We start from the raw sequence: 16,307 nt of genomic DNA on the forward strand, positions 1-16,307 counted from the left end.
GGATGCAGGTAAGATCGCGTACCGGTCCATTGGCTGCATGTAAATCACATACCGGTCCAATGAGTAGCTAGTGTGATAATGTGCATATCATCGCGCACCCTCCAGATGGCCCCAAGTAAAGAACAAATTCCCACTCAGATTTGTATTTTATCTTTCTTATTCACACTCACAAGCCAATTCCCAAAAATACTAGTGATGTTCTTTGGGGGTGAAATATTTAGAGCCATATAAATTATGCGCCATATGATCTTCACCGAAGGACATGTAATGAAAAGATGTTGTATTGTTTCATCTTGAACAGAAAAGCAACATCTTTTACTATCATGTCAATTTCGTTTACTGTACTCAGCTTATCGCTTATAAGAAGTACTTTTTGATATAGATACCACGTAAAAAAATAATTTTTATGTACTCCAGTTATCTCCTTATATGCATGTGTCCGTACAAAAACACATTATATTTATGTTAAGCATTACACATTTAAACTAGCATATGCCTGGAAACGGACAAAATGCGTTGGGCCGCTAGGGCAACCTCATGCGTAAACGGACAATGGTGACCCTCCACCATTTCTGCGTCCGTGGCCCGACATAAACAGGCGCACACTATGATTTTTTACGACAAAAATGTGTTGGGCCGCTAGTTTCCTTTTTGTCATAAACGAAATCTTTATTATCGTTTATGCTTTTTTTTCTTTTTGACAATTCTATTGTCGTTTATTTATGTTTGTACATCGAGCTGATTGTGACTCGTACCGTGGACCACGTGCCGGAATGCTGAAAAATCTCTCGTTTCCCGGTGGAAAAGGATGGGCTCGGCTGAACGAACAACCGATACACGGAGATCTCACCCCGAGAAGTGACAAAAACCTTGCCAAATATTTCCGCGAGAACCCTTCTCCAGCCTCCAGCACTCGTTCAGCCGTACGTACCCCCATCCGGAACCGAACCCCACGCTGCAGGGCAGGGCGTCGTCATCCCTCGCCATGCCCCTCGCGCCATCCCCCGCGCCGGCGGCGCTGCACAACCCGCTCCTCCCCTCCCGTGGCCTCACCCGGCCCCGACGCGGCGGGCTCATCCGCGCCCACGCGGTGCGCGCGGCGCCGCGGCCGCCGAGCCAGTGGGCGCCGGGGAGCTGGCGGGAGCGCCCGGCGCTGCAGCAGCCGGAGTACCCGGACAAGGCCGGGCTGGAGGAGGTGCTGCGGACGGTCGAGGCCTTCCCGCCGATCGTCTTCGCCGGGGAGGCGCGCAACCTGGAGGATCGGCTCGCGGAGGCGGCCCTCGGGCGCGCCTTCCTCCTCATGGGCGGCGACTGCGCCGAGAGCTTCAAGGAGTTCAACGCCAACAACATCCGGGACACCTTCCGCGTCCTCCTCCAGATGTCCGTCGTGCTCATGTTCGGTGGGCAGATGCCCATCATCAAGGTATGGAACCGCCTCCAAACGCTCCGTTTTGCCCTATGCGAATCTAAATTAGGCCCTACATGCAAGAACTAACACAAATGTGCAGTACAATATATTTTTATCCATACCAGTTTCAGTTTTCACTAAGAATTATAAAGGTATGAAACGCCTCTAAACCCTTTGTTATATTTTTATGTACTATAGTTTTATCAGGATCGTGCCTGTAAATTTGGAGGCCCTGTTCGAACCTAAATTAGGCCCTTCATACAAGAAATAAAACGAGTGCGCAATAAAATTACTGTATATTTTGATTCATACCAGTTTCCATTTTCACTAAGAGTTGCAACTCGCTGAAGAAGCAAGTTCTAAAACTCTCAAGTGCTAATCTATCGTTTTGGGTATAAAATCTTCATCTATATATTCATTCGGAAACTTATTCAAAATAGCACTAACAATTAACAAAGTGGTACTGAATCTTCATCTATATATTTTCACTGTAGCCAATTAGCAAAGTTGTTGGGTATTTTGTGATTTATTAGCAAAAAATGGGCTGATATTTATAATAGAGGTGTAAATTTTGGTTGCTGATTGATCATTTTTGTGTATGCTGTACTTGACACTAAAGATTCAATACAGAGAAGTTCTAAGGACCGAGTATGGAACTCATGAAACCCTCATATTATTTGATTTGCCACTATATTTACAGGTGCAGACTATTCTATAAACCTAACCTCACCCATGCAAATGGTTGTGACCTGTAATTTTATTTAACAAAACCAAACTAGAAGGGCGTTACAAACCGGCATACAATAAAATAGGTTGATTTCGAGCGAGCAAGGATACCCCACTATGTTGACTTAGCTCACTACAAGCATACTGAAGAAACACTGCATAAATCTCAGCTAACAAAATACAGGAAGTAGCACCATCTCCCAGAAAACAAATGGAAACAGCCCAATCCTTGGGAAACCAGAGTGCATCTTTCGTATGAGTGAAAGATTTATAGGCGATGGCCATCAGCCTCCCAAAACCCTGCTGAAATGCTTCTCGCACCACGGAATACTGCAGATCAGCCAAATATATTACTTATTGCGCTACATGGAATATGTAGGTAGGAAGAATGGCAGGCCAGTTTGCAAAGCCAAGATCAGATGGCTTTGAAGAGCGGGATGGAGTGAAGTTGCCTAGCTACAGAGGAGACAATATTAATGGGGATGTATTTGATGAGAAGTCGAGAGTGCCAGATCCACAACGCATGATCAGGGCGTACTCACAGTCAGCAGCAACACTGAATTTGCTCCGGGCGTTTGCTACTGGAGGTTATGCCGCCATGCAGAGGGTAACACAATGGAATCTTGACTTCACAGAGAAAAGTGAACAGGGTGATAGGTGGTTACCTCGAACTACTTACTCTCTCCATTCGAATACTTGCTTCTGAAACTGTTTGATTCATGCAAATATGCATTTTACTCTATTGCAAAATCTAAAAGGGTATTTTATTTGGGTAAGGCAAAGCTTTGATAAAAAATTACTCTGTTGATGTGTGGTTTTGTGTGATACAAATCACAATCGTAAGTACATCTTAATACAAATGCAATGAATCCGTTTTTTCTCGAAAAAAAATCATTTTTTCATATAAATTGCATTAATGGAGTAAATGTTGGTCAAAGCCTTGTCTTAACTAATCAAAATACACTCTGCATTTTGCAATGGAGGGAGTACCATGCAGTTATTTTGGTAATGTTACTGATTCGCTAGTTCGGTAATATTAGTAATTAACTACTAATTCACAAAATATTATACTCTTTCTTCTGTAGCTGGACAACTCGTTATTTTGATTAAGTTTGCCATATATTCAGCACGGGAAAATCTAATTGTGACATTTCATGGTTGATTGCGAACAATGTTGAATAGGTACATGGAGCTAGCTCATCGAGTTGACGAGGCTTTGGGGTTCATGTCAGCTGCTGGGCTCACTGTAGATCACCCTATAATGAGAACGACAGAATTCTGGACATCACATGAGTGTCTTCTTCTTCCCTATGAGCAGGCACTTACTCGTGAGGATTCCACCTCTGGCCTCTATTATGACTGTTCTGCCCACTTCCTGTGGGCTGGAGAGCGCACTCGCCAGCTTGATGGCGCCCATGTGGAGTTTCTCAGAGGCATTGCGAACCCTCTGGGTATCAAGGTAAAACCTGGATATTCGGACATTTATCATGACTCATAATCATAATTTATATTGAAGTTGAACTCTGCATCTGAAGGTGAATACAATTTTTCTTATAAATATTTCCCTTTCTCATCTATAAATGCAGGTCAGCGACAAAATGGACCCCAAAGAACTTGTGAAGTTGATTGATATCTTGAACCCTGAAAACAGGCCAGGAAGAATAACTATCATCACGAGAATGGGACCTGAGAACATGAGAGTCAAACTCCCCCACCTCATCCGTGCTGTTCGTGGTGCTGGCCAGATAGTAACATGGGTTACTGACCCAATGCATGGGAACACAATGAAGGCCCCTTGTGGCCTCAAGACTCGCTCCTTCGACAGAATTTTGGTAGTTTCTTTTCCTCTTATGGTCCTGTTTTTTCAGTATTTGCTTGTCCATGTTACCCTGTAACTTTGTAGTAACTAGGGTGTAGTTTTCATGCTCAGCAACCATGTGTAGTGAAAAGTTGTGACAAGGGAATGTTTCATGATTAAACCTAATTATTCAATACATTTGATGCAACATAGCTTTGCCAAATTAGTTGATCTGATTCCTGGCGAAAATGATACACCATTAGTGGTAATACTTGGCCCTTCTTGTGCCAATAACCATCGATGTTACTGGAACAAAAAGCATGCTAAAACGGTTGAAAAAGACCTATTGTCCTAATCTGAAGCCCTTTCCTGAACCTTGTGGTCTTCCTGGATATTCCAGCTCATTTCTTATAACTGGTTGGTTTTAGTAGCTCCGCCGATTAATTTCCCCATTTAAAACCTCCGGTCATGTACAGCCACATGACAGAATACAAGTTAGCTTAGTTCTTGTAGAAGTTACTGCACTGGTTTAACTTATGTGCAACATGTGATTGACTGTAAGTAAAACTAAGCTGAGTTATCCTGTTTCTGAAACCAGGCTGAGGTGCGTGCATTCTTTGATGTCCATGAGCAAGAAGGGAGCCACCCGGGGGGAGTTCATCTGGAGATGACCGGACAAAACGTGACGGAGTGCATTGGCGGGTCACGCACAGTGACATTCGATGATCTGAGTTCGCGCTACCACACACACTGTGACCCAAGGCTCAACGCCTCACAGGCGCTGGAGCTGTCGTTCATCATCGCTGAACGCCTCCGGAGGAGGAGGGCGGCCTCATGGGCCTTGGACAATCAGCGGGGCGCCGTTCCATCGTCCATGGGACTTTGAAGGGACACTGTAAATTTATATGAGAAATATCAACGTCTTCTGTAAAATTTCCTGTTGCTTCTCTACTAACTTCCACATCATAGTTGTCTCAGTTTTTGTTTTTACTTGTACGTATGAAGTATGAACTATACTTTGCAAGAAGGATGAGACCAATTACTCCCCTCCATCTAATTTATGTTCTTTAGTCCGATGCCAACAATGGTGACTGCTGAGTACAGTAGTACATCCAACTTGCTTGCGATACGAGTGGATGCAACCTGCGCTGCTGCCCTGATGCTTGAGGTAGATTTATCTTTTTTTTGCTGGAAGAGGTAGATTTATCGATTTTCCTGAATTTTAACCCCTCTTATTCGTTTTAGTTTTAGAATTTCACCTTCACTGTCTGTTTCAGATTCATGCATTCTATTCATTGAATCTTTTTGCTAGATGTTCTTTGCTAATTAAGATGACTTCTTCATGCTCTGTACAGTGACATGTTTTTGTTTTGGGTTTTAATGATCATGGTTCCAACTGGGAATGCAAACAAACGACAATGATCTAATTTTGATTAAAAAAATACTCCGAAATATTTGTTTGTCTTGAGAATTGGGGGATGCATTCGGTTTTCCAAAAACTTTGTGTGGGCAACACACTTTTTTTTAAAGGATGCAATTAAAAATTCTTATTCCAGCATAACCAAAAGGTTTCACAGTTAGCAAAATTTGTAAAGAATAAGGAAAATATAGGTTCCTTTGAAGATCTTTCTTTGTGTAGCTACTACAACAGCATCCAGATGAACGGAAATTTGACTGAGAGAGCAGTGGAGGCAGGAAAAATGTACACCGAAAAGTGCCCACTGTGAGACAGTGGATATAGTGGGTGTAGGTTGTCAATTGTTTGGAAGTTTTAGTCTATGCCAATTTGTTCCTCAAATGTGCAAATTTAAATTAGAGTTGCAACTCACTTTACAACTCATGAACAGCACGAATCATGAAGCAAATCCAAAGGTTGAGTAGTGCAATTTGATGATTTTCAACATGTTGCAATTTGTGAATCAGGAACCAATCTCGGTGCATTTTTCATAATTGCACATGTGCATATTTCAGTTGCAACCACATATGCAACCGAGAAAATCTCAGTTGCAATTATGTTTTAATTCGTGGCTTGCATAAATCATGATGCAATTATAAAATTTAAGTGTTGACTTAGAATTAGCAAAATCGAAAAGAAAACTGCTACTCTCTCTGTTTCATAATATAATATTTTATTACTATGACCAACTACAACCTAGATTGTAACGAGACACAGAAAATACTAAATGCGATTTTGCTAATTCTAAGTCGACTCCTAAACTATCGGTTTGCAACGAGAATTATTTATGTTAGTTTGCAACTAAGTTTTAACTACTTGTTGCAACTAAGATCTTTCAGTTGCACATGAGAATGCAACTGAGATTTAACTATTTGCACATGAATCTGAGAATTGGTCACACCCCGTTAGATATGCATACACCTACACTCCTTTAGGCCTCGTTTGGTCGAAGTGGGTTCCCGTGTTTGCTAGTGTATTATCGAGCGAGTTTTGGGTGTACACCAGATACACTTCTCAAACCCAAGAATAGCTGAGTGTAAAAAACGCGAGCCCCACCTCGTGTCTGAAAAACGAGTCAACCCGATGTGTTTCCACGGGTTTACCTAGGTATACACGCCTAGAATCTGGGCTGCCAAACAGCTATAAGGTGTATTTTCGTGTAACTGCTTGGGCTGGTATAATACAAGTGTATCCACTAAAAAACACGGCTGCCAAACAAGGCCTTAAGAATAATCGCCATACAGCTACACGGAAACCCCAGGTCGATCCCGGAGTTGCGATTTTGACAATGTTTTGTTGGGCGTCGCCCTAAAACGGCTATACCCCACGCGGCCATACCCACCTCCGCAAATCCCCAACATGATAGCTCTGCGGACACCCGTCTCGCTCCGTCACCTCGTTGTCGCCGGCGGCCAGCGGAAGCAATGCATCGGAGGCGACAGGAAGCGCGGTCGCGCGCAGCGCCGCCACTTCACGGGGGCGCTGGAGAGCCTCTGGAGGCACGGTCCCCACCCTCGTTGCTCCCCGGCGCCCGCCGCCGCCGCCCGCAGACAGTCCAACTCGTGGCAGCCACCGGTCCTTGAGAACACTGCCTTCGAGGAGTACTACAAGGTGCGACTACTTGCTCCTTCAGTTGCACGTTACGCGGCTCTTATCATTTTTATGGTGCGGCTCGAAGTGAATCGAATTGTCGTCTGACTTTTTTTTTGTTTGATTAACTGTCGTCTGACTTGATTGCAATAAATTTATCATATCGCTGATTTACTAAGACCTGAGTAGAAATTGTATCGTTGGCTCATTGTTCTGTAGTTGATTTCACTTTACTGCAAAGTTGTTTGCAGAACAGTTTGTGGAAATTTAACTGTCGTCTGACTTGATTCGGTGTTGAAATGTGAACTACTATGTTTTTTTGTGTGGGTGCGATAAATTTACTAAGGCCTGTGTAGAAATTCGAAATTGTATCATTGGCTCATTGTTCTGTAGTTGACTTTACTGGCTTACTGCAAAGTTGTTTGCAGAACAGTTTGTGGAAATGTTGGTTCTGCCGATAAATTTCTATGGAAATGTCGGTTCTTATGGGCTGCTTGCATGCTTATGCCTTGCAGGAGCAACAAATCGTTCGCGAGGAGGAGTGGGATGCCTTCATGAGCGTGCTCCGGAAACCATTACCGGCGACATTTAGGATTAATGCTAGGTGATGCTGCACTTACCAGTTACTACATCTGTCTTTCCTTTGATTTGACTAATTACACGTTCTCGACACAAATATTGCTTGTTATATGTTGATCCCCTGTGGTAACTGGAAACCATTACCAGCGACGTTTAGGATCAATGCTAGGTGATGCTAGTCCTTTGAAATGATATGCTGCACTTACCAGTTACCACAATGGACTTTCCTTTGGTTTGACTAATTACCCATTCTCGACACAAATATTGCATGTTATATGCGGATCCCCTGTTTTGCTCGTTCCTCTGCTTTCTCATTCCTTAGAATGTGTATTCCCTTCCAAATTCTGTAGTGTGGTTTGTGAAGTTCACAAGATGTGCTATACAGAAGAGATTCTAAACTGATCCTTAACCATTTCAGTTACTGATACATCCAAACTGTCACAATAATCCTGATGTTCTCTGGAAATTCATGGACTTTGAGGGAATAATTTCAAGCTATTCATTATGTATGGTACCTTTGTCAGCTGAAGTATTTCTAGAAATTTGCCTAACAGACCATACAATTAGAGTATATTACTTTCTAGGAAATTTTATGCTCTTTAACCAGATTGTTATTACCTCTGTAGTTCTATATGATACAGTAGCATATAAGTTCATTCTCATGAGTACTCTTGGTCATTCTTCTCTAATAAACTTAAGGTTCCTTTTCTTTTCAGCTGTCGGTTTTTGGGAGACATTTGCTCAAAATTAGAAAATGACTTCAGGAGATCTTTGGAGTGTGAGGTTGCCTCTTGTTTGATTTACACACTTCAATTAATGCTATTTATTGAAATTTTATAATCTTAACAAAAAACTATTTGCAAAGGTTAGTGAATATGGAGAAGACTTCATCAGTCCCTTGAGTTGGTATCCAGGCAATCTTGCATGGCGTTTGAACTTCTCTAGGAAGCAACTCAGGAAAACTGAGGCACTTGAGAGGTAATCATTTCTTGCATGATGTTTATTCTAAAAGAATCTTGCTGATGGCATGTAATTTTTGTAATCATCCTTCATGTTCTAACCAAAGTTGTGCATGCAACAAATTAAATTCTGGAACATTCGTACCTGAAGAATTCTTGCGGCATATGCTCAAAGGGCATCCAAATTGTTTTATATGTTTGTAGCGCTCAGATCATGTGTAATCTAGCTCTCTTTTACGCTTTGCTTTAAAAATCATATACCATTCATAGGTAGGTAACCTGTCATACATTTCATTTGGGCCGTTCATTATCCCTTTTATAAAATCTCTTTGGAGAATTTTTAGAGTGCCAATTTTGCAGCACATCAGGTACTTATGTGTACAAAGTAAGGCTGCTTACTTGACTGTGGAAATTTGGAAACATCACTTGACAATATTAATATACTGTGATATCCCAACTTATTTTACCCATAGTTCTTTCACATTCAGATCACGGTTATACTTAACAATTAGGTGCTGTTGTAACCTTGATGTACTTTTGATTGTTTAGTTAGACCACTGTTTTACTTCAATTGTTTGTACATTCCAGTTTTCATGAGTTTCTAAAGCATGAGAGCGAGGTTGGTAACATAACTAGGCAAGAGGCTGTTAGCATGGTGAGAAAAAATTTAATGATCATCTTACAATATTTTATTTTACATTAAGCATGTTTTGATAATTGAAATTATTTTCGCAGGTTCCACCACTATTTCTGAATGTACAACCTGATCACCATATTCTTGACAGTATGTTAGTTCATTACCCTTGTCCATAATCATAAACTCCTGTGTGTTCATACAAGTTGACTGTCTTCCAAAATATCATGGGATATTAGGACTCTTAGATTTGATTAGGAGACACAAAAACTCCTTTAATATAGCATCCATTTTTCCTTTTGTGATCTTGTGCAGTGTGTGCTGCTCCAGGATCTAAAACATTCCAGCTACTCGAGATGATTCACCAATCAAAAGAGCCAGGGCTACTTCCAAGAGCACTGGTAAATATCAGTACAATTGTATAACTCCTGATCTGTTGCATTATTTATGGCATGTAGCGAGAACAACACTTCTTGTTATAGTTCATGAGATGTTTTCAGGAATGAAACTTGTAGTTATACTTATGCACGTTCATTTCCTGTGCGGCGTTGTTATTAGGTCATAGCTAATGATTTCAAAGCGCAGAGATGCGACCTTCTCATCCATAATACAAAGAGAATGTGTACTGCCAACCTGATAGTGACAAACCATGACGCACAAAATTTCCCCAGCTGTTCTCTTGCGAAGGAGCATTCAGAAACAGACAAAGATCATCGCAAACCACAACGGTTAGAATTCGACAGTGTACTTTGTGATGTCCCCTGTAGTGGTGATGGGACTATACGGAAAAGTCATGACATGTGGAGAAAGTGGTAAGCACTGGACCTTTATTCCGTCTGCTGCTGTTATGTTTCCTTCCAAATTTTTCCTAGGGTCACAGTCTGTGCACTGTCCAGGAACTCAAGCATGGGGAACGAATTTCATCTTCTCCAAGTAAACATTGCTATGCGTGGTAAGGTTTTGTATTGTACCTAACATTACTATGCCCTTCGTTCAGTTTTTATCTTGTTTGTGGGTGTTGATAGTTTTACAAACTGAGCTACCAGCCTACCACCCATGCATCACTGTTATATGCCATGAGATATTTCATGAACCTTAGCATATGATTACCTTTGTACTCAGGAGTCTTTGAAGAGTTTCTCTAGAACGGTTATCACATAAACACCATCCAATTATCAGTAGACGTTTACTACTTGTGGAACAAGAGGCATTAGGTAGAGCAGTGGCCAGGACCAATCAGATGGATGCTGCACAATGAAAATAGAATAAACTTCTTTGCCCACTATTGGATTGAGCATGTGACTATTTGTTTTCCTCCTTTTCCCCAAATTGCCAGAAACCCGTATCGATGAGTCCGAGTCCTTAGGTTTACGGAATAGTTTAACTGGAAATGATCTTGAATAGAATTTAGTTGTGTTTTGCGGCCAAAATTTATGTTAGTTGAAGTTATTAGTAATATGAAAGCTATCACATGTAGTATCTGAAAGCTTAGGAACAACTGCGTCTTCAGTGGGGCCTCTCCCCATCATGGTGACCTGGCCGATCCATTTCTGATTGAAGAAAACTTGTGGATGCTGGCTCGTGCGAAAGCCCTAGGGCGCTTGCCTCTCCTGCTTGGGCCCAAGACTCTCCTAGCGAGCTAGCATGTGCTAGCTTCTGAACAGTTCTTTTATATTCTTCTTTCTTTCTTTGTTGTTTGTTCGTTGTAATTTTGTGCCTTCTTGACGCTTTCTTCTGAATACAAATGACACACTTTGGTGCGTGTTCACGAAAAAAAGTGTCAAAATTGTAATTTTGTTGTTTCAGGCATTGCCTTACTTAAAGTGGGTGGTAGGATGGTTTACTCAACTTGCTCAATGAATCCTATTGAAAATGAAGCTGTTGTAGCTGAGGTACTTGATGAATTCCAGGAACTTTCATACATTATGGATTCGACCGCTAAACTGTTGAGCAGGAAGCTTTTAGTATCTTTTACTAGTTTTAGACTGAGAATGAGCCAAATCTGTGTGTATTTACCTTTGGTTTTCTTTCTAGGTTGCTTTATATGTCTTATACCGAAGCAGAATTGGACCTAGTAATGCACCTCATAGAATAAGCTCAAAATGATGTTTTATTAACGTGCTCACTAGTCCAAACAAGGGGCATAAGCCCATCTGTATTGCCTAATCAAAAGGTTCTATATATATTACAAATGACAGTTTTCTTGCTGATCACTAAAGCAGTTGGTTGTTTTCTGCGTATTTTACTGCCTTTATATAGTATCTCAAAATCTGGTTATGTGTAGAATTTTTCTGTGCTGATCTTTCATTATAATTTTTTTCTTATATTAAATAATTTTTGTAGCTTCTTCGGAGAAGTGGAAACTCTGTTGAACTACTTGATGTTTCTAAAGAGCTACCAGAATTGGTCCGCCGTCCTGGACTTAGCACTTGGAAGGTTAGTACACACATATCTATTTCATGATGTATCTCTTGATATTCTATTTTCTCTCTGTTCTGTCCACAAGATAGGTGCTTGTTCAATCTCAACAACTGTGCTTCTGTTTTTGTAAACAAAAATCTATTTTGCTCCGTCTGTCCCAAAGTGGTGCCTCTTATTTGTGCCAACTATGATATTCTCAAATTCAACTTTTTTCTGTTTGGTGTCCAGTTGAACAGTTGATATATACTGGGAGACACTGCATACTAGAAACTTTGTTCTTCCATTCTGCTTTTCCCAGTGTTTGCTCTTGTGAACTTTGCAGGTGAATGATAGAGGATCTTGGTGGCAGACACATGAAGATGTTTCTCACGATAGAAAGAATGTAATACTGCCGAGTATGTTTCCTTCAAGTAAAAGCAAGTATGAAGGTCATGAAGTGTATAACAACGTTGATGCCAAATTGGAGTACAGTACGAGCTTCTCAAGAAATTTCAAAATCGAAGAAATGAGCGATTTTAATTGTGATACTGGTGGAGTTTCAACTAGTATTTCCACTCAAAGTTCAGATTATACTTCGAACGGTGTGGGCTCAAAATCTCCTCTCAGTCGATGCATGAGAATCGTTCCACATGACCAAGATGGTGGAGCATTTTTTATTGCAGTTATTCATAAACTATCTCCATTAAATGGTAATATCATGTTTAGTTGCTTTTGCACAAGTTAATTTTGCATTTCATAAACATTTCCATATGCTCTGATTTACTGATATCTACTATCGTAGATGCGCTTAAATGTTTTATCGACATTCTTTCAGAGAGCCAGATGACCGAGGTGGGAAAAACTGAGCACCCGCTCTCAACAACGAGGACTGTGGGACTTCAGGAACAATATCAACCAGAAATAACTGCACCTGTAAAAAAAATGATGCATCAGCATGGAATTGTTTCTGAAGTTTGTGGTGATAACAAATTGCCTGATGAACAGAAAAAATTAAGTGTGGACAACCAAACTTCAAAGCATAATAACTTAATTGGAGTTAAAATGGAGACTGATGATGTAAAACATAGTCAAACAAAATCAGGTGATATAAGTCATGGAACAAAGAAGTTGGACTGCCAGTACAAGTGGAAAGGGATTGATCCTGTGCTGTTTTTTGAGGATGATGCCGTGATTAAAAATATAGTATCTTTCTTTGGTATTGAGGAAACGTTTTCACTCGAAGGTCGTCTGGTGACAAGAAGTACTGATAATGCAAGGAGAATATACTACATATCAAAATCGGTACAGGAAATTTTGGAACTGAATGTACAAGTTGGCGAGCAGATTAAAATTGCTTCTGTTGGCGTAAAGATGTTTGTAAGTGCTCCAATCAGGCAGTTTAATTTGCTGTTTGATCCATTACCAGGAATAAATGCATTTTTATGGAAAAAGCATGCAATTTCTTTAACCTAAACAATAAGCCAGTTCTGTTTTTATGTTTGCTTTCAGGAAAGACATAGGTCAAAGGATGGTTGTTCATGTGCATATAGGCTATCTTATGAGGGGCTGTCATTGCTCTTCCCATACATGAGGAAGCGAATACTATATGCTTCTCCAGTGGATTTCCAACAACTTTTACAATGCAGGACCATTAACTTTGCTCATTTTACTGATGCTAGATTTGGGGAGGAAGCTTCATCGTTGATGCCTGGTTGCTGTGTTGTAGTGCTGCGTGAAGGTAAAATCATGCTCTATGTGAACCTGGCAGAACTCATGACTTACGGTAATTTTAATCTTGGCAATATTTCAGGGCATCAAGATGCCGATTCCGTAGCCATGGATCCCTCCACAATTGCCATTGTTTGCTGGAGAGGAAAATCAACTATGAATGTTTTAGTTTCCCCACCTGATCGTAAGGAACTACTTGAATATCGCTTTGGATTCAAAGAATTCAGGGTTGAAGATGAGAAACCTAACAAGGACATTAATGGATTAGATGAGGGGAACTGATAACAGACTAGAGATGGATTATCAGAACTTGCATCGCATGCTAACGAGGCAGAGAAAACAGAGTTGACACTCCAATGTCAGGATTTTGCTGATGAATCTTGAAGGACTATCTAGAGCAACATGAATATGACATCTGTAGGTTTCATTGTGTGGTTCTTACTGATCTTAAATTTAAACAAGTTAATTTCGCATGCAAAATAGATAGTAAGCATGCCACAACAAAATAATCCCTACCAATTAGGAAAAAGGAAAAAAAAAAGCAAAGTTGGTAGTTGCTTGTTTATTGAGGAACTTGAGTTAAAGACCAGTCTCTGTGGTAGAAGGAAAATTATGAATATGATGTTTGGCTTTCATTATGTGGTACTAGTGATTCACAGGTCATTCTGAAGTGAATAAGATGCCGTAACGTGCAGATGTTCTCAAATGCCTCGAGAGGATATCCTTCAACGGCATCTGAATTGCATCAGTCTCATGGTCACTGTCTCATTGGGTTGTAGGGGCTTGCTGTGCTCAGTTTGAAAAAAAAAAAAACGCATCTTTCATTTCCTCCTTTTGAGAAAGCTTATATTTTTCGGGTCTCACACTAGAGGAGTGTGGTATGTCATACTTGGCATTCTCAATTATAATCTCATCTTGCTTTAACTAGCAAAGTTGTGGCTTCCTATTTTTTTTCGACAAAGGAGTATATTAATATGGAGAAGATACTAATTACACATAGCCTCTGCAATAATAAAATTTCCTAATGACATTAATGACACTACGGATGGACACATAAAAAAAGCTAAAAAGGAGAAAAATCCCGTTACATCGACCTAAATCTTGTAGCAACAGTACAAACACCACCTAGAAAACACCTGAAATCCAAATTCTTCGAAAGCGGCGCCTCTAAGGAGTTCATAAATCATAAGTTTTTACCCTTTGAGAAAGTCATGCTCTCAAAACAATGTCTTCAACAAGGCAATTGTCACGCAAAACCAATTAAGGTCATACCTTGAATGGTATTTTCACCCTGAAACATAAGACTTGAACTTCCCTTATGTTGTCGGCCCCACTTGCATACCATGGCCACGAGATCTAAATATCCAATCAAATTTCTCATCGCCACAAAGACTCGAACCACTATTAGTAGTCCTTAGATCTCGGCTTCAATAACATTCTACGCCTATGACTTCACCATGGAACTTAAAGACATGTCCCATGATGGCAACATATAGCAGAGCTTCACAATGCTCCCTCCTGAAATCACACGGTCGAAATAACATGGGTGCGAACGAATCCCATCCGCTCAAGCAATCTCCAGGCATGAGACGCCCAATGAAATTCGTCGCCGGAGCCTTCCAAAATTTAACACTCTAGCCAGACCAAAGAGGGCAATCATCAAGAAGATCTTCGTCTTGACGCGAGAGGAACCCTAAGACCGCCGCCTTATTCGAGCACACCAGCAGGCCCCGACCCTGCCGGTCGGAGTAGACAAGGGGAAGGCGGTATCCACGCCCGACACCTCCATGGCTAGACGGCTATATTGGACCCTAAGGCCCAGAATCGACCGTCGCCGGAGATGCATGCCGAAGCTCTGCGTTGTACTCCACCCTCCCGTCGCTCCGGCTTCTAGGCCCTGGCTGCACATCCACGCCTCTTTGTGCCGTCGTCAACACCTCACCACCGACCGCCGGGATGCCGCCACGACACACTCCCCTCCTCTCCAACATTTGCTGGGAGCGGGGCCGCCGCCGCCGCTGGATAGGATCAGCCGAGAGGGGGTGGACTGGCGGCAGATCGAGATCGCCTCAGACGCTTGGGCAAGGGAGGGATGGTTAGATCTGATTCTGCTAGTTGTTGCCTCCTATGGTTGCAACTAGTTTTTGTGTCTGCGTTTTGCTATCCCCTTATAGAGTTATAGGTCATGACTAGCAGAAGTGCCCGTGCGTTGCACCGGGTGAAAGGACACGGATGTCGCCTAGAGGGGGGGGGGGGTGAATAGGCGATTTAAAACTTTTACGAGATGGGCTTAACAAATGCGGAATAAAACTAGCGTTTACTTTGTCAAGCCCAAAGCCTATATACTATGGTTCACCTATGTGCACCAACAACTTATTCTAAGCAAGAGTTCACCTATGTGCACCAACAACTTATGCTAAGCAATACAAGCAAGTATGTGATAGCAAGATATATATAACTTCAAGCACGATGGCTATCACAAGGTAAAGTGCATAAGTAAAGAGCTCGGGTATAGAGATAACCGAGGCACGCGGGAGACGATGATTTATCCCGGAGTTCACACTCTTGCGAGTGCTAATCTCCGGTGGAGAGGTGCGGTTGCTTAGTGCTCCCGAACGCCACAAGAGGCTCACCTTGAGGTGTGGTTGCTCGATGCACACCAACGCCACAAAGGCCTCACCCCAAGATGCGGTACTCACACCACACACCGAACGCCACGAAGGCGCCTCACCTAAATCTCCGGTGACCCTCGCCACAAAGGCCTAGGTCACGGTTCCACTAAGGGATTTCCTTCGAGGCGGAAACCGGGCCTTACACAAAGATTGGGGCACACATCCACAACTTAATTGGAGGCTCCCAACAAACCGCCACAAAGGCCTAGAGTCCGTCTAGGGTTCCAAGAACCCAAGAGTAACAACCTTCTTGCTTTCACCACCACGAATCACCGTGGAGAACTCAAACCGATGCACCAAATGCAATGGCAAGAACACCACAAAGATGCTCAAGTCCTTCTCTCTCAAATTCCAACA

The 16,307-nt window shown here is 41.8% G+C and overlaps 2 protein-coding genes across 4 annotated transcripts; both read left to right on the top strand.

Moving 5' to 3' along the window:
- The first annotated feature begins 880 nt into the window (after positions 1 to 880).
- On the top strand, positions 881 to 4,989 carry LOC127323860 (phospho-2-dehydro-3-deoxyheptonate aldolase 1, chloroplastic). The gene is made up of 5 exons (XM_051351970.2): positions 881 to 1,423; positions 2,514 to 2,791; positions 3,317 to 3,593; positions 3,721 to 3,966; positions 4,531 to 4,989. Exons 1-5 carry the CDS (start codon positions 986 to 988, stop codon positions 4,816 to 4,818), a joined length of 1,527 nt encoding a protein of 508 aa, XP_051207930.1. The 5' UTR covers positions 881 to 985; the 3' UTR covers positions 4,819 to 4,989.
- A 1,683-nt stretch (positions 4,990 to 6,672) lies between these two features.
- Positions 6,673 to 13,984, top strand: LOC127323960 (uncharacterized). 3 transcript variants are annotated; one of them, XM_051352076.2, is made up of 15 exons: positions 6,673 to 6,999; positions 7,494 to 7,582; positions 8,274 to 8,340; positions 8,423 to 8,535; positions 9,105 to 9,171; positions 9,252 to 9,300; positions 9,466 to 9,551; positions 9,736 to 9,962; positions 10,047 to 10,102; positions 10,957 to 11,042; positions 11,494 to 11,586; positions 11,894 to 12,260; positions 12,386 to 12,927; positions 13,060 to 13,288; positions 13,361 to 13,984. In XM_051352076.2, exons 1-15 carry the CDS (start codon positions 6,748 to 6,750, stop codon positions 13,558 to 13,560), a joined length of 2,523 nt encoding a protein of 840 aa, XP_051208036.1. In that variant the 5' UTR covers positions 6,673 to 6,747; the 3' UTR covers positions 13,561 to 13,984. The 3 variants fall into 3 exon arrangements, with proteins under 3 accessions (XP_051208036.1, XP_051208034.1, XP_051208037.1); XM_051352074.2 differs by having other exon boundaries at positions 6,674 to 6,999; positions 9,709 to 9,962; XM_051352077.2 differs by lacking the exon at positions 6,673 to 6,999 and having other exon boundaries at positions 7,492 to 7,582; positions 8,428 to 8,535; positions 9,709 to 9,962.
- Positions 13,985 to 16,307: the final 2,323 nt, after the last annotated feature.

This window comes from Lolium perenne, chromosome 7 (genome assembly GCF_019359855.2).
Source record: "Lolium perenne isolate Kyuss_39 chromosome 7, Kyuss_2.0, whole genome shotgun sequence".
Classification (NCBI taxonomy): Eukaryota; Viridiplantae; Streptophyta; class Magnoliopsida; order Poales; family Poaceae; genus Lolium; species Lolium perenne.